Below are 24,037 nucleotides of genomic sequence, written 5' to 3'. Positions count from 1 at the left end.
TCGTACGATACCTCTAAACGTTGCACTCCGAGGACTTGCCAAGCATTCAAAAGGCTCTGATGAAAACTGGGGAGCTGAGACATGTCAACGTGTTGCAGGTCGATGAGGAAAAGTTCACGGTCATATTTCAGACCTTCCACTTTCTGCAAACAGGCGTTTGTGAGAGGTCGCCAAGGAACACACTCAATGTACAGTAGGCGCTTGATCGTGGAAATCCAGAATGCCATTATCCGACTTGGGATATGCATCAGATTTTGACCACCCGCATTTTGGGGTCTGCAGACCACAAATGGGCCCAGCCAATGGTGGCCACCCCAGAAAAAAATCAGTCAGAACCCTCTGAATGCCTGTGATCAAGTATCTCGGAGGTTCAAGTGGGATAAGTCTATGCCAAATAAAAGGAACCACCAGGTTGTTTATGATTGACACCCGTGTCTTAAGCGAGAGAAATTGGTACAATCTTCTCCACCTTGCCAGTTTCAATTTAATTTTTTCCAGGAAGTTCTCCCAATTTTTTTGTTCATACACTTCAATTCCTAGAAATAAGCAGAAATATTTAAACCCCTCACTACTCCACTGAATTCCTCCTGGTAAAGCAGGCAGGGACGAGGAAGGCGATCTGGGGCCCACCCAAAAAGCTACACTTTTTTTCCAATTTACCCTTGCAGTAGAAGCGAGCTCAAACTGGGTAAGGTAACGAGAGACCTCAGAAACATCTTTTTGATTTGCAATAGCAACACAAATATCATCAGCATAAGCTGAAACAACGACTTTGGAGTTTTGTGAAAGAGAGACTCCTAACACTGAGTTCCGAAGTAAAACTAATAAAGGTTCAACGGATAGATTGTAGAGCATGCCTGATAGCCCACAGCCCTGACGGATGCCTCGCTGAAAGGGGAAAGGGTAACAAAGACTATTATTAACCTTCAGCAGACAAGATGCATTTTTGTACAATAACTTAACATAAGCAATAAATTTTTCCCCAAACCCTGTTCTCCTTAAGACATCAAACAAAAAAAGAATGGTCAACACTGTCAAAAGCTTTTTCTTGATCTAAAAGCAATAAACCAAAACCAGGAGATGTAGTTCGACCGAGACTGATCAAGTCTCTCACCAAAAAAATATTATCGTATATGGAACGTTCAAGAACACAGTATGATTGATCAGTGCCAATCAAGAAAGAGATGACTTCCTTTAGACGGGTTGCAAGTGCTTTTGACAATATTTTATAGTCCGTGTTGAGGAGTGACACAGGCCGCCAATTTGCGGTCTCATGTAGATTTCCTTTCTTCGGAAGGAGACACAAAACTACCCTCCGGCAGCTCAATGGCAATTCACCTTGTTCAACACTCTCGTGAAAGACCTCAAGAAGAGTAGGGCCTAGAATGTCCCAGAAAGCTTTATAAAATTCAGCCGGAAGGCCGTCTAGTCCAGGGGCTTTCCCATCCTTGAGCGCAGCAGTAAGTTCTCCAAGAGAAATGCCAGGCTCAAGCAATTGTTGTTGGTCTTCAGACAGAGAAGGGAGCTGTTCAAGCATCGCATTCCTATTCTCCTCATCCACAGCTCTTTTTGTGAAGAGTTTAGAAAAATAGTCTTGTAGTTCATGCTTGATATCACGCTGGGAGGTCAACAAATCACCACCAGAAGAGCGCAAAGCATGGATTTGTTGAGAGGTCTTGACCGTTTTTTTCCAAATTGAAGAACCCTTTGTTTGGTGTGTCAAGTTGGATTTTTTTCGTTCCGCAGTCCGACGAAAGCACCGGCCGCCCGCTCTTTCACCATTTCAGCCAGAAGGGTCCTTTTCTCTGACAACTGCTGGACATTCACGCTGGACAATCCAGCTTTCTGCTCACAGATAAGTATATCGTTTTTTAAAAGCAGATATCACACCAAAAGCGTTGTATGTGCTGAAAGAGCAGTATTGTTGGCAAAAACATTTGATTTGGGACTTTGTGCAGTCCCACCATTGTCTTAAGTTCAAATATGAACCCTTTTGTGACTCACATTTTTCCCAAACCATTTTAAAAGCTTCGATAAAACGTGCACTTTGTAAAATTTTCAAATTAAAAGTCCAATATGCACTTCCACAGACATGATGAGGAAAGCCACACACCATAACAATCATGTGATGATCGGAAAAACCAGACGGCCTTATATAAGAGTTCTTAACAATGTTTACCATTTCATGATCAACATAAAATCTGTCGAGGCGAGCCATCGTCAAAACATTTCTTAATGCACAAACCCATGTATACTGACGGAATTTACGGTTTTGTACCCGCCACACATCCACCAGTTTAAACTTTTTTAACTAGCTGTGCCAAGGCCTTGCACTGGGTGGATGAGGCTCACAAGTGTTCCGATCAAGTTGTGGGTTGAGGGTGCAGTTGTAGTCACCCCCAGACACAACAACATGGTTAAGTCAATGGTGCTTACAAACTCTGCCAACTTGTACAGAAAGGCACCTCTTTCAGAGTTAGCACTAGGACAGTAAACATTTGTCATGCAAATCTTTAGGTTACTACTGACAAATTGCACAGACAGTAAGTAACCTTTGCAAATTTCCTTATATTACAAGTTATCTCCGAAGGCTGGAGTCGAGGATGCAACACTATTGCCACACCAGCCTTGGCCTCAACAAGCGCACTCGAGAAAAAAAAGACAACCTTCAAAGATTTTACACCACTCATCCTCAGTCGACTGATTTGCATGCGTCTCCTGTAGCATTAACACATCAATTTTTTTCATTTTGGAAGAGCTGAAATACCCGGAGGCGACGCACACAACTGCGGCCCCCATTGATGTTCAGGGATGCTTTTATCTCCATTCTGTTAGTTATTCTTGAAGCTCTTTACCAGCCCAAGTAACACATTTCCTTAACCTTTGGAATTGAGGATTTGACATGTTAACCTGATAAGGATCACGAATCATACTCCTTGCAGTTTTAATGAAATCGTGTAAATTCAGGAAGTAATCTTTGATTTTTACGTATCTTTTCCTGAATGTATCATCCAGGAATTTAATCACATTTTCTTGAGACACTAAGGTTGTGTCGTTTCCCCCTTCATCCTCTTGAGAGCTTAAAGCACTAAAATGTGGGGTATAAGAGGTTTCATCTGAATCAAGTGCTTCATCTATGGCCTCTCCTATTACTTGTGGAACACTTACTTTTGGCTCAACAAAAAGTTCTGCTCTGTTTACGGACCCCTCCGAATTTGCCTTGTCCACGTCCTTCCCCTCCACAACCCTTAAATCATCATCTGTGAGGGAGGGGTTAACATTTAACTCACAGGGATTTTCCCCTTTATCTATTTCTTCATCACTGTCAGACATAGCTGTTAACTCGTCTGAACAAGTTTGGCTAACAGGACAAACACTTAAAACATCCTGAGGTACCTCACTGTTCTCTGTGTCCCACTCAGAGTCGGCCAGTGGAACAAGCGAAGTTTCCACATCCACACACGACTCCAGTACCAAAGGGGATTCCAATGTCAAACATACCTTGGGGCTCCACCGAGCCTGACACGATCTGGACCTTATTCTGTTCCTTAGCATCAAAGGCATCAACATTTGACCGTTTTTGGCCCATTTTTCCTCGTATCCGAAACAGATACCTCCATATCGTCCACACTGTCCTGTACAGTGGATGGTAAAGGAGAGGAAGCAACCACTTTCACTTCCTCGTTTGGTGGGGGTGGATTAATTACGTCACGGACACACCCTCTCTCCAACGCCGGTCGGGGTGGACGAGTCCATTTCGTCGAACACCTCAGCTGGGGGGGGGGGCGAGGCTCCCGATTCACCTTCTCCCCATTAGTTTGTGGTGAGGAAGAATCGTTCCTCACTGTGGTGAATTGAGGTGAATTGAGGGACATGACGCGGGATCACATGTTGTGCGTCTCGCGTATAAGGGGAGGTCTCCGCGGCACGAGTGGTTGTCCCCGGGGCATTGCCATTTACATCGGCTGTTCACTTGATGCTCGTTAACTGAAGGTGCTCATTGACTGGTGAGAATGGAGATTATATCGAACTCCGTGCTTACGCGGATTTAGTCTGCAATGATTAATCGCACATGTATACGTTACTGCTTATGTACTCCTAGCTGAACCTGTATTCCCCGGTGTGCCCACAGAAGCGGCTCCAATCAAATGGAATAAAGCCTAAACTCTGAAGGTTCTTCTCTCGTTTTCATTTCAATTTATTCCATTTGGTTTTCTCTGCTCTCTCAACCAACGATGGACAAGATCTACAAACCAGAGAGGTTCGACGCAGACCCAAACGCGACTGACGCAGAAATGAAATGGTCGCATTGGTTCTGTTCCTTCTCACACTATCTGACCATCATCGAGGAAGGAGCCGACAAATTTGCCGCTCTCGTGAATCATGTCTCGCCCAGCGTGTACAGGCTCTTCTCGGAGTGCGACACTTACGAAGCAGCGATCGACGTGCTGCAGGCGCTCTACGTGAAGCCCAAGAACGAGGTGTACATACGACATCTTCTCAACACACGCAAGCAAGCAGCCGGGGAGACAATCTATCAGTTCCTGCAAGCTCTGAATCAGCTGGGAAAAGACTGCAGCTTCCGAGCCGTAAGCGCCGAGGAACACCGAAAGGAAGCCACACGGGAGGCATTCATCCAAGGACTCAGATCAGCCCACATACGGCAACGCTTACTAGAGAAAGCGCAACCCACTCTTGACAAGGTAGTCGATCAGGCTCGAGCGATGGATACGGCACAGCAGCAATCTGAGTCATTTGGGACACCGATGCTGCTAATGAACGCTGCTACGATGGGAACCCAAGGAACCCCACTGGCACAGACAGCCAGACATAGGGGATGGAGAAACACCCGAGGAGCCGGATACCCAGGCCACGTCAAACTCCTCAGCAACTGCTCCAGTTGGTAAATGCTTCTTTTGTGGGTACAAAAGACACCTCCGCCACAAATGCCCCGCCAGAGATGCCACATGCATGAATTGTGACAAGAAAGGGCATTATGCCAGGGTATGTAAATCTACTCTAAGGAGAAATAAACCCACTTCTGCGGCTCTCTACTCACAAAAGAAACTAACTGCAGCCTCCCCGGGGAATCTATCCAAGGCTATCATCAACGTACGAATTAACGGGCATACGGCTGAGGCACTGATTGATACCGGTAGCTCTGAAAGTTTCGTCAACAGCTCGCTAGTGAAGGGCAGGAAATGGGTAATCCACCCGACTGACAATACGGTATGCATGGCCGCCACCTCACTACAATCCCGCGTACGAGGGTACTGCAATGTTGAATTGGACGTCAAAGGGTACACGCATCGGGATGTAAGGGTACTGGTGCTTCGTGATTTGTGCGCAGACGTAATTCTGGGTCATAATGTCCTCAAGCAGCACACGAGCGTCGAAATACCCTTTGGAGGAAGCAAACCTCGTCTAATTTTAAATGCGTTGACCACCGCGGAGGTGACGTCCCCCCAGCTGTTCGCTAACTTGTCGCCGGTCTGCAAACCGATAGCGATTAAATCGCGGCGATATACCACTGCTGACATGAATTTCATCACTTCAGAAACCAAGCGATTACTGGAAGAAGGAATTATAGAACCGAGCGACTCGCCATGGCGCGCACAGGTGTTAGTAACCAGCAGTCAGAACCATAAGAAACGAATGGTTGTCGATTATTCCCAAACGGTCAATCGCTTTACCCAACTCGATGCCTACCCCCTGCCGCGCATAGACGAGATGGTCGAACGCGTGGCCAATTATAAGGTATTCAGTACCATCGACTTGCGAAGCGCCTATCATCAAATTCCCATCCGAGAGGAAGACAAACCTTACACTGCATTCCAGGCAGGGAGGCGCCTCTACCAATTCAGGAGAATACCTTTCGGTGTCACGAATGGGGTAGCTTGCTTCCAACGGGTTATGGACGACATCATCTCAGATGAAAACCTCAAAGACACTTTTGTTTACGTGGATAATGTCACAGTGTGCGGTAGGGATCAGGGGGAACATGATAGGAATCTAGACAGATTCTTGAGCATTGCTAGAAAATATAATCTGACTCTCAACTACGAGAAATGCGTATTCTCGGCAAGGTCAATTGACCTTCTCGGCTACACGATAGCCGACGGCACAATTAAGCCTGATCCTGAACGATTGCGCCCGCTCCGTGAGCTTCCACCACCTCAGGACTTGCAGACAATGCGCCGGGTGATCGGGATGTTCGCTTACTATGCGAGATGGATTTCGCAAGACTCCGAGAAAATACATCCCCTAGTGCATTGCAAAAACTTTCCACCAGATGCCGCTGTTGTAAGAGCTTTCCACAACCTCAAGGATGATATCAGTAAGTCCGTGGTTCTATCGATCGACAGCTCGGTGCCCTTCGTGGTGGAAACCGACGCTTCAAATCACGCCATAGCTGCTACACTTAATCAGTCTGGGCGGCCGGTCGCGTTCTTCTCGAGAACTCTCTCTAGAAGCGAGCAGAGACACTCAGCGATAGAGAAGGAAGCGTACGCCATCGTCGAAGCGCTGCGGAAATGGAGACATTATTTACTGGGAAACCACTTCACGCTCGTTACGGACCAACGATCCGTGGCATTCATGTTTGATGGGAAAAATAACGGGAAAATTAAGAATGAAAAAATTATGAGATGGCGGATAGACCTAGCTTGCTACAGTTACGACATAGTTTACCGGCCCGGGAAGGAAAACCCTGCTGCAGATACCTTCTCTCGGGTCTACAGTTCGGCAACAATCAGTCAGGCTTTGCAAGACCTACACGTGTCTCTCTGCCACCCAGGGGTAACCAGGATGGCACATTTCGTGCGCAGACAAAATCTTCCCTATTCTGTTGAAGATATTAAACAAATGAATGCTTCATGCCCTGTTTGTGCTGAACTAAAACCCAGATTCTTTGGCGCGGCATCTGGCAGACTGATCAAGGCCACTTCCCCCTTCGAGAGACTAAACATCGACTTCAAAGGGCCCCTGCCGACCGAGACAGACAACAGATACATATTCACCGTTGTTGATGAATATTCAAGGTTCCCTTTCGCATTTCCGTGCTCGGATATGACCTCAGGCACTGTCGTGAGATGTCTCTCTGACCTCTTCGCTATGTTTGGGAAACCTTCGTACATACATTCAAACAGAGGGCCGTGTTTCATGTCGGCCGGGCTAAAACAATTCCTACTAGAGCTCGGCATAGCAACTAGTCGAACGACGGGTTACAACCCACAGGGAAACGGGCAGGTGGAAAGGTATAATGGAGTTATTTGGAAAGCCGTAACTCTGGCGCTGAAATTGAGAGGACTGGGCCCCGAGCGGTGGGAGGTTACTCTTCCCGACGCTCTGAATTCCATACGCTCTTTGCTCTGCACGTCCACCAATGCAACTCCTCACGAACGAATGTTTACTCACCAGCGACGTTATGTTGACGGTCAAACGGTGCCCAACTGGCTGACCCATCCCGGAACAGTGTTCATGAAACGCCCGGTACGACAAAGCAAGTATGAACCCCTGGTGGAGGGGGTCGAACTCATTGACACTAATCCAGAGTATGCTCATGTCAGGCTCCCGGATGGCAGGGAGACCACTGTGTCGGTTCGCCATCTGGCTCCCTCAGGTACTCCTCCCGCAGGTACACCACCTTCTGGCACTCCTCCTTCTGACATTTCCCCCCCAGGAACTCCGCCGGGCGACGGGGCTGCCGCGTTCCACCCGAGAGCGATCGAGGAGTCATCCCCGGCACAAGTCGAGGCTCACCAAGAGGATCGGGAGTCTCCCTCAAGTGAAACTGCCATTTACTCCCGGAGAGGTCGACGAATAAGGCCCCCTCGACGACTCAATCTGTAAAGGGGATTATCGGCATTCTCACTGCTCATGCTCCAATATGCTCATTATATCATATATCGATGCTCATTTCCATGCTCCTACAACTCAAAATAATCACTGCTTGGCATGTATGCTTCTGTAGACCTATTAGTCCGCGTTGCTTGAAAAGTATACTCCTATAGTGCTAAAGCAATCATGGTGTGTAAGATGGGCCCCTAGTTACATTTTAAAGGTGCGGAGAATGTGGTGAATTGAGGTGAATTGAGGGACATGACGCGGGATCACATGTTGTGCGTCTCGCGTATAAGGGGAGGTCTCCGCGGCACGAGTGGTTGTCCCCGGGGCATTGCCATTTACATCGGCTGTTCACTTGATGCTCGTTAACTGAAGGTGCTCATTGACTGGTGAGAATGGAGATTATATCGAACTCCGTGCTTACGCGGATTTAGTCTGCAATGATTAATCGCACATGTATACGTTACTGCTTATGTACTCCTAGCTGAACCTGTATTCCCCGGTGTGCCCACAGAAGCGGCTCCAATCAAATGGAATAAAGCCTAAACTCTGAAGGTTCTTCTCTCGCTTCACTTTTTTGCGGTGTAACCGCATTGGGACAAACACTCTTCATGTTCCCGTAAGCTCCACCCCCAAAACACGTCATAACCTCTGAGGAGGCAAACGTTTTATATTCAAACCCGTCGATTTTTACACCGAGAACAACATTCAGTGTTTTACCATTTTCAGGTAGTATCATACAAACCACTCTTTTAAAGGACATGACGTGGTTAAATTTATCACTAACATGACGCATCGGCACCATTGAGATCCTCGACACAACCTTACCGAACTTGTTTAACTGGTTACACGAGTCCTGATTCCTTATAAAATGGTGGAATATTATTAACGTTAACTTTAACTGTTGGGGCCTGTAAAGCGAACACAGAGAGGTAAGTGTTCGGTTCGATGAACAGGCCATGCTCAACCACTGTGGCGACCACGTGTTCCTCCGACACAAACACCACAAACTTCTTATTCATGCGACAAGCAGCACGAATATTATGTAAACCAACAATGTTACCAATGGCGGAAAGCACATCGTTAAGTTCCACCTCACTGGGAGGGAAGAAAAAAAAACAGCGTTTTTACGAGTTAGTGACTCGAACATCTCGACACGGAAACGTTCACCCGCCATTCTAACTCAAGAAAACAAGTTAGTAAACTTTATCGAGAGAAATAAGGCGTTTTCACAAACACCAAGAAATCAACGGTTAAAGTTGACAATTAACAAAGAACACGGTCGCAGTGAACGAGAAAAACCTCCCCCGGCGGCCATGACAGGCCTTAGGCCTACGATTTTCCCAACACGAGACCGTGGGCTGGCTCTCTGTCTCTGTCTCTGTCTCTGTCTCTGTCTCTGTCTCTCTCTCTCCCCCCCCCCCCTCCAGACAGGAAGGAAAAAAAACACGGGAAAAGTCCACAAGTGGAAAACGAACACATGGGAAACGAAAAATGGGGAAAGTGGAAACACCAAACAGCACAGCAGATGAGGGGTACTTGTGGTATAGCCTGGGGGCCTGCGGGGCAGGGCATGATGGTGGGGGGAGTGGTCGGCGTGATCATCGTGTCTGCCAGGGATATAAGGAGTGCGCGCCGCCTGAGGCGTTGTAGTGGGTGCCGTAGTCGCCGCGGCTCGTGAGTGTATCGAGTACGTAATAAAGGAGAGCTGCGGGCAAAGTACGCCCGCACTCCCGCTGGTGCAACAAAGCCGGGCTCGACTGTTCCTCCGCTCGTGTCTGCCTTCTAAGCACCCCTACCACGACATTACAGTACTCACGACACGAAGCAATGAGCGGCCATGACAGTACACACAACGTACCAACAGCCAGGAGAGAGCGAGAGAGAGAGATGGAAAGGTAGAGAGAGGTAGACAGAGGTGTAGAGAGGTAGAGAGGGAGACAGAGGTAGAGAGAGGTGGATAGAGAGAGGGAGACAGAGGTAGAGAGAGGTAGAGAGAGGTGTAGAGAGGTGTAGAGAGGTAGATAGAGAGAGGGAGACAGAGATAGAGAGAGAGGTAGAGAGAGAGAGGTAGAGGTAGAGGAACACAAATGAGAAAGTAAAATGGTTGGGTTAGAAAAGGTTAATAAAGATCATGGGTCAGAATTTGTAATGACATAAAATGGTGGTGCAATGCCTCCTTGAAATCTTGGAGGGTGCGAGGCAGAACCGCCTCTGGAAAGCGGTTTCGTCGACGGGAGAAGCGAGGAATAAAAGAGTTGAGCAAAGCAGTCAGCCTGGATTTTGGAAGTTTAACCAGAAGAGGGTTACTGAAAGAACACATGCATCCTGGAGGAGTTGGAGATTGAGAGGGCGGTTACTAGATCACGACAGTATGCTCCTGGATTACGGTACTGGTGCCCCAGCTGACTTTGGACCTTCCAGACTTGGGTCATGCAGTGCGCTACCAGTGATCATCCTCGTAGGACTATATATCATTGTGTAATCAGTACAAATAAAGGGAGACACACAGGGAGGGGAACTATTTATAATTTTGTCTTTTGGCCTTTGGAAGAGGCGTGGGTGATTGGCTGAGAGAGAAAGGATAGGAAGCAGCTTGCTGGGAAGAGGAGCGATAAATCATACTGTCACGATCATATGGTAAATGAGATTGGTATCCTGGACGAGCAATGAAAGTCATTAATATTTAGTTAATGGCCTTCTGCTTTTGCAACTGTAAACATAACCAATTAACCATGTATGTGCATCTCCCAGAGGCACTTCTTCCCAATCAATGCAGCTTTGAACAAACAAATTAATTAGTGCATTTAATGTACACCTTTCAAATAAAAAAAAACAAACTACACAACTGAAATTTTCATTCAATTACCAATCAAACTTGCAGGTGTACATTGTTGTTGCTGATCATGTCCGACTCGATGTCGAAGAATTACTGAGAACACAAAAATACATATTGTGCACCTGTCAATTTGAGGTCCTTTAGTGGGTAAGACACCCTGATGACTTGTGAAGATGTTTGATGTTTAAAGCTCCTTGACCCAATCCCTCCTCTCCAGCACTTTGAACTCAGGTAAACATGTAGGACGTGTGAACAAGCATACATTTTTGATGTACCTTCCAAGTACACCACTGTTGTTTTTGTCAACCTCACTGCCTTCCTCTCATCTGTCAATGACGTAAGACTGCAGCTCACCGAAGGTGAATACATCTTTAACGGCCACAATTATTCCCACTTTATTGTGATGTTGGCCGGGTGAAGTTTTTGGCTCAATTTTTCACGAACCAGCTGGACAGGCCTGACGTTCGACGAAGTATTTAGGGCTGGAATTTGGAATTTGTTTCGGGTGCTGGCGATAGTCCATTTAGTCCACGAGATCACCTACACTTCATGAAGGACACCATGGAATCTTCAACGTCTATTAACTAATGCTGGCAGATGGGATGCCCAGTTGAACATCCATTTGAGGGACAGCACACGCATTGATGAATCACCCTACCTGTGAAACACCCAGGGCGGCAGTTTATAGCTGGGTCAGGATTCAAACCAAGGCTAGAGAGCCGAGAGGCTGAATACATGTAAAGTGAATACAAAATACAAAAATGAACGAGAAATTCAACAGGCAATAAACAAAAGGGAGATGAACCACGTTTAACTCCTTTTTATTGCTCACGAGCAAATACCACCTGTCACTTCGCTGATGGGACTACGAAGAGAGGGGAGAGAGCAAGAGGAGTGGAGAAGGAGGGAGGTGGAGTGGAGTGGAGTGGAGTGGGGAGAGAGAGAGAGAGAGAGAGAGAGAGAGAGAGAGAGAGAGAGAGAGAGAGAGAGAGAGAGAGAGAGAGAGAGAGAGAGAGAGAGAGAGAGACACACACACACACAGAGCGGGGGCGGGGGATGAGAGGAGGAAGGGGAGAGCAAGGATGACTTAGGAAAGAGTGGGGAGGGGGGTGGAAGGGGGGAGAGCGAGGGAGTGGGGGAAAGTTAGCAAAGATAATGTTATGTTATGCTTTATGACCATCCTCCCCCTCCCCCTGCCCACACACACACACACACACACACACACACACACACACACACACACACACACACACACACACACACACACACACACACACACACACACACACACACACACACACACACACACACACACACCAGAGATGCATTCCTGGAAAACTGTTTAAATCAAACTTCAAAACCCATTGACTTCAACCTTACTAGTTTCCCTCTTCCTCACTCGTGCTCACCCCATCATCCCTTACACAATGAAAATTACTTTTAATGCTACGTCACTAAGCCAGTGACATACCCTCTACATGTCCATTGTTACGTACCCTCTACATGTCCATCGTCTCAAACCCACTCTGTCCCTAATACTCCCAGTCTCCCATCCAATGCTAATCCCCACTTCTAAGACTAATACTCCTCTCCGAAGGCTAATTATATTCCCCCCTTCTAAAGCTAATGCTCCTGTGCTCTCATGGAGGCAACTATATATAATGCCCCTATGCAGGGGCACTGAGAGGGGAGGGCAGGCGGGGTAACTACCCCTGGGCCCGGACCTAATAGGGGCCCGTAATTATTCCTTCAATTTTTTTGTTTCATATAATGATTGTTTGTGATGATAAAACTCCAGGGGCAACTTTATTTTGTGTCTCCCTCCAAGCCACTCAGGGTGATTCCCGGCTTGCCATGGACAGTCACACACCGCCCCCCCCCCTCGTAAAATAAAGGACTGTAGAAAAACAAGTTGTATAATCACAATCACGGTAATGACACAAATGAACAAAAGAGTGTTGGCCACATCCCACTGGATGGAGTGTGTTAAACGAATATGCATGTAAGAATAAGCTAATAACACCCCAATTTCCCTTCAATACTGCATGTGTTTCTAACGACAAAAATATGGAAACCTCACTATCGGTCCGACATAACATGTTCATAATCGATAGACAGGAAGTTTTGCCCCACTGCTCCACTCCATGGGTTAGCCAGCGCTGCACTCCCTATTCTGCTTCGCAATGATAAGAGTGCGCTCTGATGGCGTGGTCTCTAGCTGAAATAATTAAATGAATAAAATAAGGTAACATGGTAAATTGGAAGTGAGGACTCCGTTCCAATTTAATTAGTTCATCCAACGCCTGCTTGGCAACCTGTTGGACCGCGGAGTTATCCGTGGCCAGCGGCCTCAGGGTTAGAGGGTGAGCAGCGGGTACGGCAACCATCACATGGACTTCGGCCGGACTCTAACCCCGACCTATAACAGAATTGAAAGGGGAATGCGTTCCTGACACAAAATAAAATTGAGTGGAAATTTTTCGGAATTGCTTTAATCACCTAAATCCACCCATTACATCAATCATTCGTTCGTTTAATTCAACCTTTAATTTAATTTATTTTGCCTTCCTAACTCCAGAGATTCCCCGTGGAGAACACAGCCGCCTTCACGATGATCCCGCTGAATGCTGCATAATTATTTTCATTGCACCGAATTAACTTCCTTTCATTACACTGAATTAACTTACTTTTATTGCACTCAATGAAACCAGCTCAATGAAGCTGGTTAATTTTGACTCGTTCCTTAATTTTTTTCTTGACTCAATATAATTCTTCAAACGGAAGAAAAAGTTAAGTTTAATGCTTTGGCAATTTCACATTTCCTTGTGTGTGTGTGTATGTATATATATATATATATATATATATATATATATATATATATATATATATATATATATATATATATATATATATATATATATATATATATATATATATATATATATATATATATATATATATATATATATATATATATATATATATATATATATATATATATATATATATATATATATATATATATATATATATATATATATATATATATATATATATATAGAGAGAGAGAGAAGCCTGGTGTTGGCGCAGTGGTTAGGGCAGCGGCTTGGGATCCAAAAGGTCCCGAGTTCAAGCCCCGTTGGGCCACTGAATTAATACACCAGGGGGTTGACTCAGCCTGTCATCCTTCCGAGGTCGGCGAAATGAGTACCAGTATACTGGGCCAGTGTATACCCTGGTTAAAATTGGTGTACCATATCCCTGTGCCGTAAGAGGTGACCAGGGTTGCGTCAGGAAGGGCATCCGGCGTAAAACATGTGCCAAATCACTATGCGCATCATACGGATGATCCGCTGTGGCGACCCCTAACGGGAGCAGCCGAAAGAAGAAGAAGAAAAGATATATGGAGAAGGAGGGAACATGGCCTTGTTTACTTAAAACTAAATATATATATATATATAGGCTTAGTTATAGGAATCATTAATATCTTTAAATTATCAGATTTCACTCCAGATTTTGACACTTATTTAGTCCACGAGATCCGATCCTCAAAACCGAAATCATATGTCAATTAGGAACTTTAATTAGTCCGTGACAGTCCATCAGAGAAAATAACATCACATAATTCATTAAATCACTCCAAGCTTCAAATTTGAGAACTATAGCACTCACAAAAGTGATGTATAAAGCAATTCAAAGCTATGAAGATCAAGCATTCGGTGATATGAGTGAGGAAAGTGAAAAAAAAAATTTGAGCGCTTTATCGTGAAGAAATCATTGTGGCATGTTACAAGTCAAGGCATTGTTGAGCAGGCCAAACAAAATGGTGGCTTAAGACCACAACAAAATTGGCTGACCAAGATATTGCACTGCCATCTTTGTGAAGCTTTTTACCCTCGCCGAAGGAGAAGGTATTGTGTTTGGGTCCGTTTGTTTGTCTGTCTGTCTGTGTTTGTTTGTCCGCACAGAACTTTAGTGTTTTTCTCTGCAACCGCTTTGTCGGATTGAGACGAAATTTCACCATTAGTGCGACTGAGATGAAATTTCACCATTGATTTCATTAATAGAATGTTTTAATGATAATTATGACGTCATAGGTCACGTGGTTTTTTTATTGTTAATGCAATGTCGAGGCTCATATGAGAGATAACACACAGAATGTGCAAAAAGGGGAGCATGAGACAAGAGGGAGAGGAAAGGACAAAAGTGTGGAACAGCGACATTTTACCAGAAGGGGGTTACTGGCAGACCGAGAGCACCCTGTGGAAATATGGGGGGGGGGGGACATATCACAGACAGAGCAGGGGGACAAGGCTGGAGAGGAGACGGTGGAAGACAGAAAGACCACCGACCTGCCTGCAGTGAGTGAGTGAGAGACCCAAAGCTTCACCTCATCGCGGGAGATACCAATGATCTAAATGCCTTGGTTTCCACAGCATGAAGCCAAGAAAGGTGAGAGGCGAGAGCACCAGCGCAGAGGGGAAAGCATAACTCCATCAGGCTGTGGACGAAAGTTTTGTATGTGGTCAGGAGCTCAGGTGTGCCAAGGAAGGACTTTGCACAATGGAGGATGTCCAGTCGGCAACTGGCTTTGGAGGCCAGCTTGGAAATCTGGCTTTCCCAGGAAAGATCATGGCAGATAGTGAGACCCAGAAGCTTGAATGAAAGGACTTCAAGGAGGATTGTTGAGAAAGTAAATGGGGGGGTTCCATATGGTCCTTTCAGAGAGACATAGTGAGAGTGAGATTTGTCCGGGTTGAAAGACATGTTCCACGTGTTGGACCAGCTTGTGATTTTATCCAGATCAACAGAGAGTGAAGAGGCTGCTGCTTGCTGATCTGAGGGATGACAGATGGTACAGCAGAGGGTAGAGTCCATGGTGTGGCAGCCATATTGGAAAAATGGAAAAACTTTGGACCTCTGTATCTCTGAAACCACACCAAAGAAAAAAATTGAAACTTGGCATATAGCAAGTACTTCTCATGGCGAATGAGTGTGATTTTTTTTAATGACATCATAGGTGCCTTCATTATGATGTTATAAATGCATATGTAGAACGCTACATCAGATCAATATGAAAATTTTTGAGGGTCATCTAGAGATAAAATGGCCCACAAATTTTTTTTGATGATTTTATCGGTCATGTGATTTGGCAGCCACATTGTTTTTTATACATATAAAAACCTTCAAAAATCTCCGAAATGGCTGAACAGATCGAGGCGAAACTTTACACATATGACCGACTATCCATGAGGGACAAAAGGTTCACACACATGACATCATAAGTCACATGTTTTAGCAGCCATATTGGATTTACCCTAAAACATGTAAAAATCTTCTTCACCAGAATAGGATGCACAGATTGAGGGGCAACTTCACACAATTGTTCCCCAAGGCATGCATGTACAATGTTGTTAAGGAATGATTGATGTCACATGGTTTGGCAGCCATATTATATTTAAGAAAAATATTAAATAATGTTTTCTCTGGAACCGCTTAATCAATCGAAGTGAAACTTCACAATTGTGATGTAGTCATAATGTGGAATACTTGTTTTAAATTTCAACTTGATCAGACACATGGTCTGGCAGCCAGAATTATTTATTTTTTTGATCTGGGTTGTTTTTTGAGTAAGGCTCACTTGGCTGTGCCTGGATGGGTTTGAGGTTAGAGGAGTAGCAACTGAAAATGTGAATCCTATCCAGGTTCCTCCTGATGACTCCAATGCAGGACTGTTCCCATTTGGTCTTCCATTTGATTTTAATTGAATTTATTTTAATCGCATTCTGGATTTGCTTTTGTACGCATTCTGAATAATAATAATAGAAAACGTCATGGGTCAGGATCAGGTGTCCAATCAAAGCGGGAGGTCTTGGTACCCGGTCATCACTGCCAGCAGTTATAAAGTGGTCAGCATTTGAGTTATAAAGTTATAAAGTGGCAGTTCTAATGATGTCTTTTATTAATTACGTAACACAGCAGTACACAATTGCCACACAAAATACATCACGCAAAACTACACAAACACACCACATAAAAAAAGTCCTGACGAGGGTCTGCAATCTCTGATTGCTCTTTTTCTTGTATATTCCTATTTGTGTGATGAGCACACCCTGAGTTATCTTCAAAAGGGGTGTCTAAATTTACTCAAACACCCCCTTTTTTCATTATTGTACTCCCTTGGACTTCCCTTAGTATGCATACAAAGTTTGGTGCCGCGAGGTTTCATGGTTTTGGAGTTATGGAGGAGACACACTGACTGACTGACAGACACACTGACATTTAACATTATAGATTTGTTTGATTTAATTTTCATTTTTATTTTCATTCAAACAAACTATTAGTATGATGACATGAATACAATTCCAAGTAGTTAAGATGAACTGAGAAGAATATAAAAAAAAGACAATTGCAACCTCAACAGCAATAGCAATAACAAAAGTGTTCAAAACCCTAAGTCACACAGCGTGAGGTGTGTATGTTGTTATCACATATTGCAGGTACAAACAGAGCTGGTTATGTGCAAGTGAGTGCTCATAACCAGTATGGATGTATGGTGACCTTTTCTCAGCAGATGAGTGGGACTTATAGGGCCTCACCGTTCCTGTGCTAAATTCTCAGAACCCGGTGGGATATGCACCATAATTATTGGACCGCTCAACTGCTGTCAGATGTCATTTGCTGAATCTTTTGCATAATTAAGAGAGGAAACGGATTAATGGCAACATGCAGTGCAGGGCATTCAAACGTGCCAGGGAACCAGAGTGCAGTTTGGAGCTGAGTGTCCTGACCTTTCGGAAGCAATCGCCATTAGGTGGTAGTTGGTGAAGGCCAGGGGGTTGCTTTTCAATGGAAATTTAGAACCACACAGAATAATCACAGCATGGCATGGGGGTTCATTTGTGTCACCAAGATTTTGGAATGTGACAGAGTAGGGGTCCCCACCTACCTCCCCCAACCCCCCCCCCCATGTCAAGCTAGAAACTTGGTGCACTCTCCAGGCTACTTCAAAGTTGCAGGATGACAATTTTTTAAATTTCAATCAGTCAAGTCAATCAATCATGCAGTTTATTTCTTATATAGTGCTCTTCATTTCAAAGATAAAGCAGAGCTGAATGACAAAATAGAGGGACACTCAGATAAACAAGGTAAGTGAGGAGGAATGAGGGGTTTTGTACGTTTCCTCGGGAGGCTTCACGGGTTGTGGTATTAGTACATCACGATACTCAGTCCCCACAGTAGAGCGTGTCACCTGGACAGCGACAAATCATAGAAACCTGTCTGACTCTCACCTGATAGCCTAATGCTCCACATGGCTTGTTCAAACTCAATGAACCAAAGCATTGTCAGCGGTTACTCAACATTTCACCCCACCGGTTAGATAAAAATAAAACAATGTCTCCTCATTCGTTATGAAAATCTTGCTTTATCCTTGTAATCATGGCCTTATAGGCTTATAGAATTCTCCACATTGCTTGTGCTTCCCACCTCCATACCAAGAAAGACAGAAGATGTTTCCACATCAGATTTTCGGAATGTCTACCACCAATTATACCTCGAACCGCTGCCATGAGCAGCTAAACGTGGCACTTTTGGCAATTATGAAATGTCATGGGATGATTATAGGAATCCTGAGGCATAAATTGGTCGATGTGACACAGTCAGATTGAGGGCCAGAGGAACCAAATTCAGAAAGGAAAAGGTGACTCATTGCACAAAACAAACTATCACAATGTCCTGAGACATCTGATAAAAACAATGCCAGGTTGAATTGGATACCTTTTCTCGTGAGTAATTACCAAAGATAACCATATATTGTTGTCGATAAATACATTTTGAAAATTGTTTCTTACATGCAAGGAAATAGTGATGCTTGAACAAAAGCAAGAATGATGTTTGTACAAAAGCAAGAATGATGTTTGCGTGTTCGAGGAACGATTCCTGTTCGAGAATGTGGAATAAAACATTTGGTATCACTCCAAGGATACGATAAGATATTACACTGTGTTTGCCCCTTTGTGTCCGAAGACGTTCACATGTCACGTGCGAACCACTTGGTCAATTTGTTTATAGTGGAGGAGCAAACCAGGCACCAAGCACATTCGAACATACCAAGCAGTGCAACATGGTGTTACTGAACCTCCAAGAAGACTACCTGCAGTCCAGGCAGGAATTTGTAATTTGTTCAAGGTGCCGGAGGTAACTCACTTACTCTTCACAATGGACACCTTGGGATCTTTAACGTCCACAAACTAATACCAACAGCCTGGGACACCCAGATTATTGGCTTCTGAGGGATGTCCCACACATTGATAAAATCACCCCGCCTGTGAAACATCGGGATTACAGGTAATAGCTGGTTCAGGATTCAAACCCAGGCGAGACAGCTTAGAGGGGAGTGTGCATACCTCTAGGAGTTTATGGTATCCTTCCAGCCCCGAAGGAAACCAAATCCAGTACAAATATTATGAATGACAGTTAGCTAAGTTTCTTATGAGAGGGCTTTTAGATGATGTCTTTAGTTAGTCAAGATATCGAAAATGATGTCTTCAGTTAGTTCAGATATCTAAATTGATGTGTTTAGTTCATCCAGATATCTAAAATGATGTATTTAGTTAGTCCAGATATCTAAAATGATGTGTTTAGTCCAGATGTCTAAAAGGATGTCTTTAGTTAGTCCAGATGTCTAAAAGGATGTCTTTAGTTAGTCCAGATGTCTAAAATGATGTTTCGTTCATCCAGATATCTAAAATGATGTTTTTAGTTCATCCAGATATCTAAAATGATGTCTTTAGTCCAGATAGCCAAAAATGATGTCTTTAGTTAGTCCAGATACCTAAAATGATGTCTTTAGTTAGTCCAGATACCTAAAATGATGTCTTTAGTTAGTCCAGATACCTAAAATGATGTCTTTAGTTCATCCAGATATCTAAAATGATGTCTTTAGTCCAGATATCTAAAATTATGTCTTTAGTTAGTCCAGATGTCTAAAAAGATGTCTTTAGTTAGTGCAGATGTCTAAAAAGATGTCTTTAGTTAGTCCAGATGTCTAAAATGATGTGTTTAGTTAGTCCAGAAAGACAATGTACCTGTATGATAACACTGAACAACAAATTTCAAAAATTTTTTTTTACTGGAGATGTGTAAAGTGATTAAGACTAATTTGGGTATGCTGATTTCAAAAATCATAACCGTTTTGCTGCATCACGTCAGGATTTTCAGGAACAGAAATATTCCCATTGCCTAGAAGTCAGGATTTCAATGAAATTTACATATGTCTTTAACATGTCTATTTCGTACAATTGTTGTTAACTTGTGTTATATTTCTTTCTTTCAGATAAAGATGAGTAGGCGTTCCTGTACCAATCATCCTGACAACTTCTGTTATGTCTGTGGTCGGTATACCAAAAAAGATCAACAGCGAAGTATATCTACAGCAGTGAAAATGAAGGCCGCCTACTTTCACTACTTCGGGTGTAAGGTGGGGGACCAAGAACAGAGCTGGGCACCACACATCTGCTGCACAAGCTGTCACACAACCTTGACTCAGTGGTTGGTGGGCAAGCGCGCGAGCATGCCATTTGCGGTGCCCATGATATGGCGTGAGCCGCAGAATCATCATGATGATTGTTATTTCTGCTGCACAAGCATCGCCGGCTTCAACAAGAAGAATAAAGGTCACATCAAGTACGCTGACTGCATCTGCTCGTAAACCTGTGCCTCATGATGACGAGAACCCCGTTCCAACACCTCCAGCTGATCAGAACATAGCTGTAAGCAGTGGTGAAGAGGATGGTGATGATGAACCTTTTGAACCCGACACTCAAGAATCACACCTTCTGAACCAGGGAGACTTAAATGATCTTGTAAGAGATCTCTCGCTGTCAAAGGCGAAGGCAGAGCTGCTTGGATCAAGGTTGCAGCAGTGGAATCTACTTGAACCTAACACCAAGATATCCTTGTTCAGAGCACGTCACAGAGACATGGCTGAGTTCTTTGAGATGGAAGACACGATGACATTCTGCAGTGACATCAACGGTCTGTTGAAAGAACTTGGGTGTGATCACGATCCTGCAGACTGGCGCCTCTTCATCGACTCGGGGAAGAACAGCTTGAAGGCTGTTTTGCTCCACAATGGCAACGAGAAACCATCAGTCCCACTGGCTCACGCGTTCGGCATGACAGAGACCTATGAGACTATGCGGCAGCTGCTTGATTCCATCAAGTACAATGACTTCAACTGGCACATCTGCGGAGACTTGAAATTGGTGGCGCTGTTGTTAGGGCTGCAGTCAGGCTACACGAAATACATGTGCTTCCTTTGTCTCTGGGATAGCAGAGACGACAAGAATCACTGGACGAAGAAAGATTGGGAAGAGCGAAAAGAGCATGTACCTGGTCGACACAACGTGAAGCATGTCGCCCTTGTCCGGCCCAGCCAAGGTTTTCCTTCCACCACTCCACATAAAGCTCGGATTGATGAAAAGTTTTGTACGGGCAATGGATCTGAATGGGCGTGGGTTTTTATACCTCAAGGAAAAGTTTGGCAACACCTTGTCGGAGGCCAAGATCAAGGCTGGTGTCTTTGTTGGACCGCAAATCCGACAGATTATGAAGGACGAAACTTTTCCGACAACTCTAAACCCCAAAGAGCTGGCAGCGTGGAGGAGCTTCAAAGCTGTGACGGACAACTTCTTGGGGGAACGAGCGCGCGGACAACTATGAAGAGAAATAGTGCAGCAGCTGCTGGAGTCCTTCAGGAAACTTGGCTCCAGGATGTCCCTGAAAATCCATTTCCTACACCAGCACCTGAACTTCTTCCCTGACAACTTGGGAGCAGTCTCGGACGAGTACGGCGGCGATTCCACCAAGAGATTTCACTCATGGAGACGCGTTACCAAGGGCGGCACAACCCGAACATGATGGGCGATTTCTGCTGGTTCCTGCATCGTGAAACTGACACAGAGCAGCACAAACGCAAAGCCAAATGCCTAAAGCATTTTTAATTACATTCTAGTGGAGTTTTTCTGTAATTTCTATAATTTTGAAGCATTCATGATGAAATAAATGAATAAATGAATTTTTGTAAATTTCATTGAAATCCTGACTTCTAGGCAATGGGAATATTTCTGTTACTGAAAATCCTGACGTGATACAGCAAAACGGTTATGATTTTTGAAATCAGCGTACCCAAATTAGTCTAAATCACTTTACACATCTCCAGTAAAAATTTTTTGTTGTTCAGTGTAATAGAAGCTGTTTTTTCATGATTTAAGTCGATGTTGTGTGTGTATAAATGAATTAAGAACATTAAGAACACCTAAAGTGATGTATTAAGTCCAAGTACCTTGAAACATTCCAATTCACTAAAACATTGAGAAAGTCCAGTGGGAAGCAGACATCCTTTTGAAAATGTTCTTAATTCATTTATACACACACAACATCGACTTAAATCACGAAAAACAGCTTCTATTATCATATAGGTACATTCTGTGCTGAAACAGAACTTTCTTTTAATGTGCTCAACTACCTGAGAGAGGTCGGACAAATATTTCTGACTTCTGCACTTTGATTACCAATCTACACAGCAAGTCAAACAACATGCTTGTTATTCATTTTATCAGCAACCATTAAAATCATCATCATTTCTCCAATTTAACACCAGGAGCAGAACACGTGTCACTGAAAGTTTCACAAAACCACGAAGAGAGTGAAGTTCCTTAATTGTTCAGGTTGAGGTGACAAGTGTGGCTCTCAATGGAATCCTTTTATCTCCTCTCCCTGTTAAGGCTGGAGTAGCCCATGGCAGTATTCTGGGCCCAATCCTATTCCTCAAAAATGATTTCGCTGACTCTCTGGGAAATCATCTTTATCTATTTGATAATAACTCCACCCTCTGCCGTGACATCCTTCATCCTTCAGATGGACAGGTAGCAGCCTCTTCCCTCTCTTCAGATGTTTACAAAATCACCTTTACAAAATTCTGTCGATCAAACACTTGGAATATGTCTTAAGCCTCAGAAATCCCACACACTCACTCTCTTTATTTGAAAGGACCATATTGCAAACCCTCGCATCTACTTTCTCAACAACCCTCTCGAAGAAGGTCTGTCACTCAAACTCTTGGGTCTCATTCAGCCATGATATCTCTTGGGCAAGCCACATTTCAAAGTTGGCCTCCAAAGGCAGTCACCAACTAGGCATCCTCCATTGTGCAAAGTCCTTCCTTGGCACACCTGAGCTACTTTCCACTTGCAAGGCTTTCATCCACAACTTGATTGAATACTGCTCTCTCCTCTGGGCTGGTACTCCTCACACCTTGCTCAGCCTGATGTCGTGGAAACCAAGACCTTCTCGATCATTGTAATTTCTCGTGGTGAAGCTGAGTCGATGGGCCGATATCACTTCGCCATCACCAACAGGTCGGTTGTCTCTGTCTTCTTCTGCCTACTTTCTGGTCTTGCACCTTCTGCCCTCCCCGGTATTTGCAGGACATACATGATCCACTAGCAAACCCCTCCTAGCAGAGTTGTCAGCAAGTTACTTGAGCCAAGTCTCAAGTCTTTGAGGGCAAGTCTTAAGTCTCATCGCCATTGTATACTTCAACTTGTGTCAAGTCCCACATTTACTTATAAAACCTAGTTGGAGTGCAAGCTATCAAGAAATCACGACACATGGCTTCATTTATTGTAATGTACATTCTGAAAAGCTGTTTAACTCAAGTTTTTATTTGTTAATTAGATTCAGTGGACATTTTTTGTTTTGTTCCCAGCAAAAATAAATTTATGTAAAATTTACTTATCGGTGTACTTACTTGAACACATGTACATGAGAGACTAGTTAGTAACCTCAGCTTGTGTTTAAATCATTTACACGTTGAACCAAAGCAATCAATGTGGAACAGCAAATAAGATTAAAATAATTAACTTGTATATTTATTACTAGCAAATACAATCCGTCGCTTCGCTGACGGGAATATTAAGGGCAGGGGAGAGAAAGAGGGAGAGGAGGATGGGACAAGGAAGGATAGAGGGAGAGAGGAGGATGGGGGAGAGAGGGGTGTAGTGGGGAGGGGAAGGGGGTGTTCTGGACATGTGTTTGTTAGGGGGACTTGAGGGGAAAAGGGTGAAAAAAAAAGAAGTTTTTTTTGGTCTGGGGTTTTTTGGGTCCTCGGCAACTTTTGGGTCATCTGCATCTTTTGGGTCCTCATAGTATTGTTGTGGTTATGCAAAACCGCATGCCTCTAAGGCAATGGCACCCAACATACAGTGATCCCCAAGCAGTTATTTCATTAGTATTCGTGTAGTTAGTCCTCCCCTCATGTCTAGTGGGTTAATGGGATGAAGTGCGCTG

At 44.2% G+C, this 24,037-nt stretch overlaps 1 protein-coding gene across 11 annotated transcripts in view; it reads right to left on the bottom strand.

Annotated features, from left to right (window-relative positions):
• LOC147020482 (regulator of G protein signaling 7-like) overlaps window positions 1–24,037 on the bottom strand; it is a 151,539-nt gene that overhangs the window by 106,617 nt on the left and 20,885 nt on the right. Inside the window, exon 1 of one of the 11 annotated variants that reach the window (XM_085895846.1) lies at window positions 3,615–3,635. The exons of 8 other annotated variants lie outside the window; for them this stretch is intronic. In XM_085895846.1, the coding sequence (XP_085751972.1) occupies window positions 3,615–3,620 (6 nt within the window). In that variant the 5' untranslated portion in view covers window positions 3,621–3,635. 2 more of the 11 variants (XM_085895850.1, XM_085895856.1) reach the window with 2 other exon arrangements.

Source organism: Eptatretus burgeri, chromosome 9 (assembly GCF_056783735.1).
Source record: "Eptatretus burgeri isolate ZD-2024b chromosome 9, Ebu_testis_v1, whole genome shotgun sequence".
In the NCBI taxonomy this organism is placed as follows: domain Eukaryota; kingdom Metazoa; phylum Chordata; class Myxini; order Myxiniformes; family Myxinidae; genus Eptatretus; species Eptatretus burgeri.
This window is presented reverse-complemented; position numbering and strand designations above follow the sequence as displayed.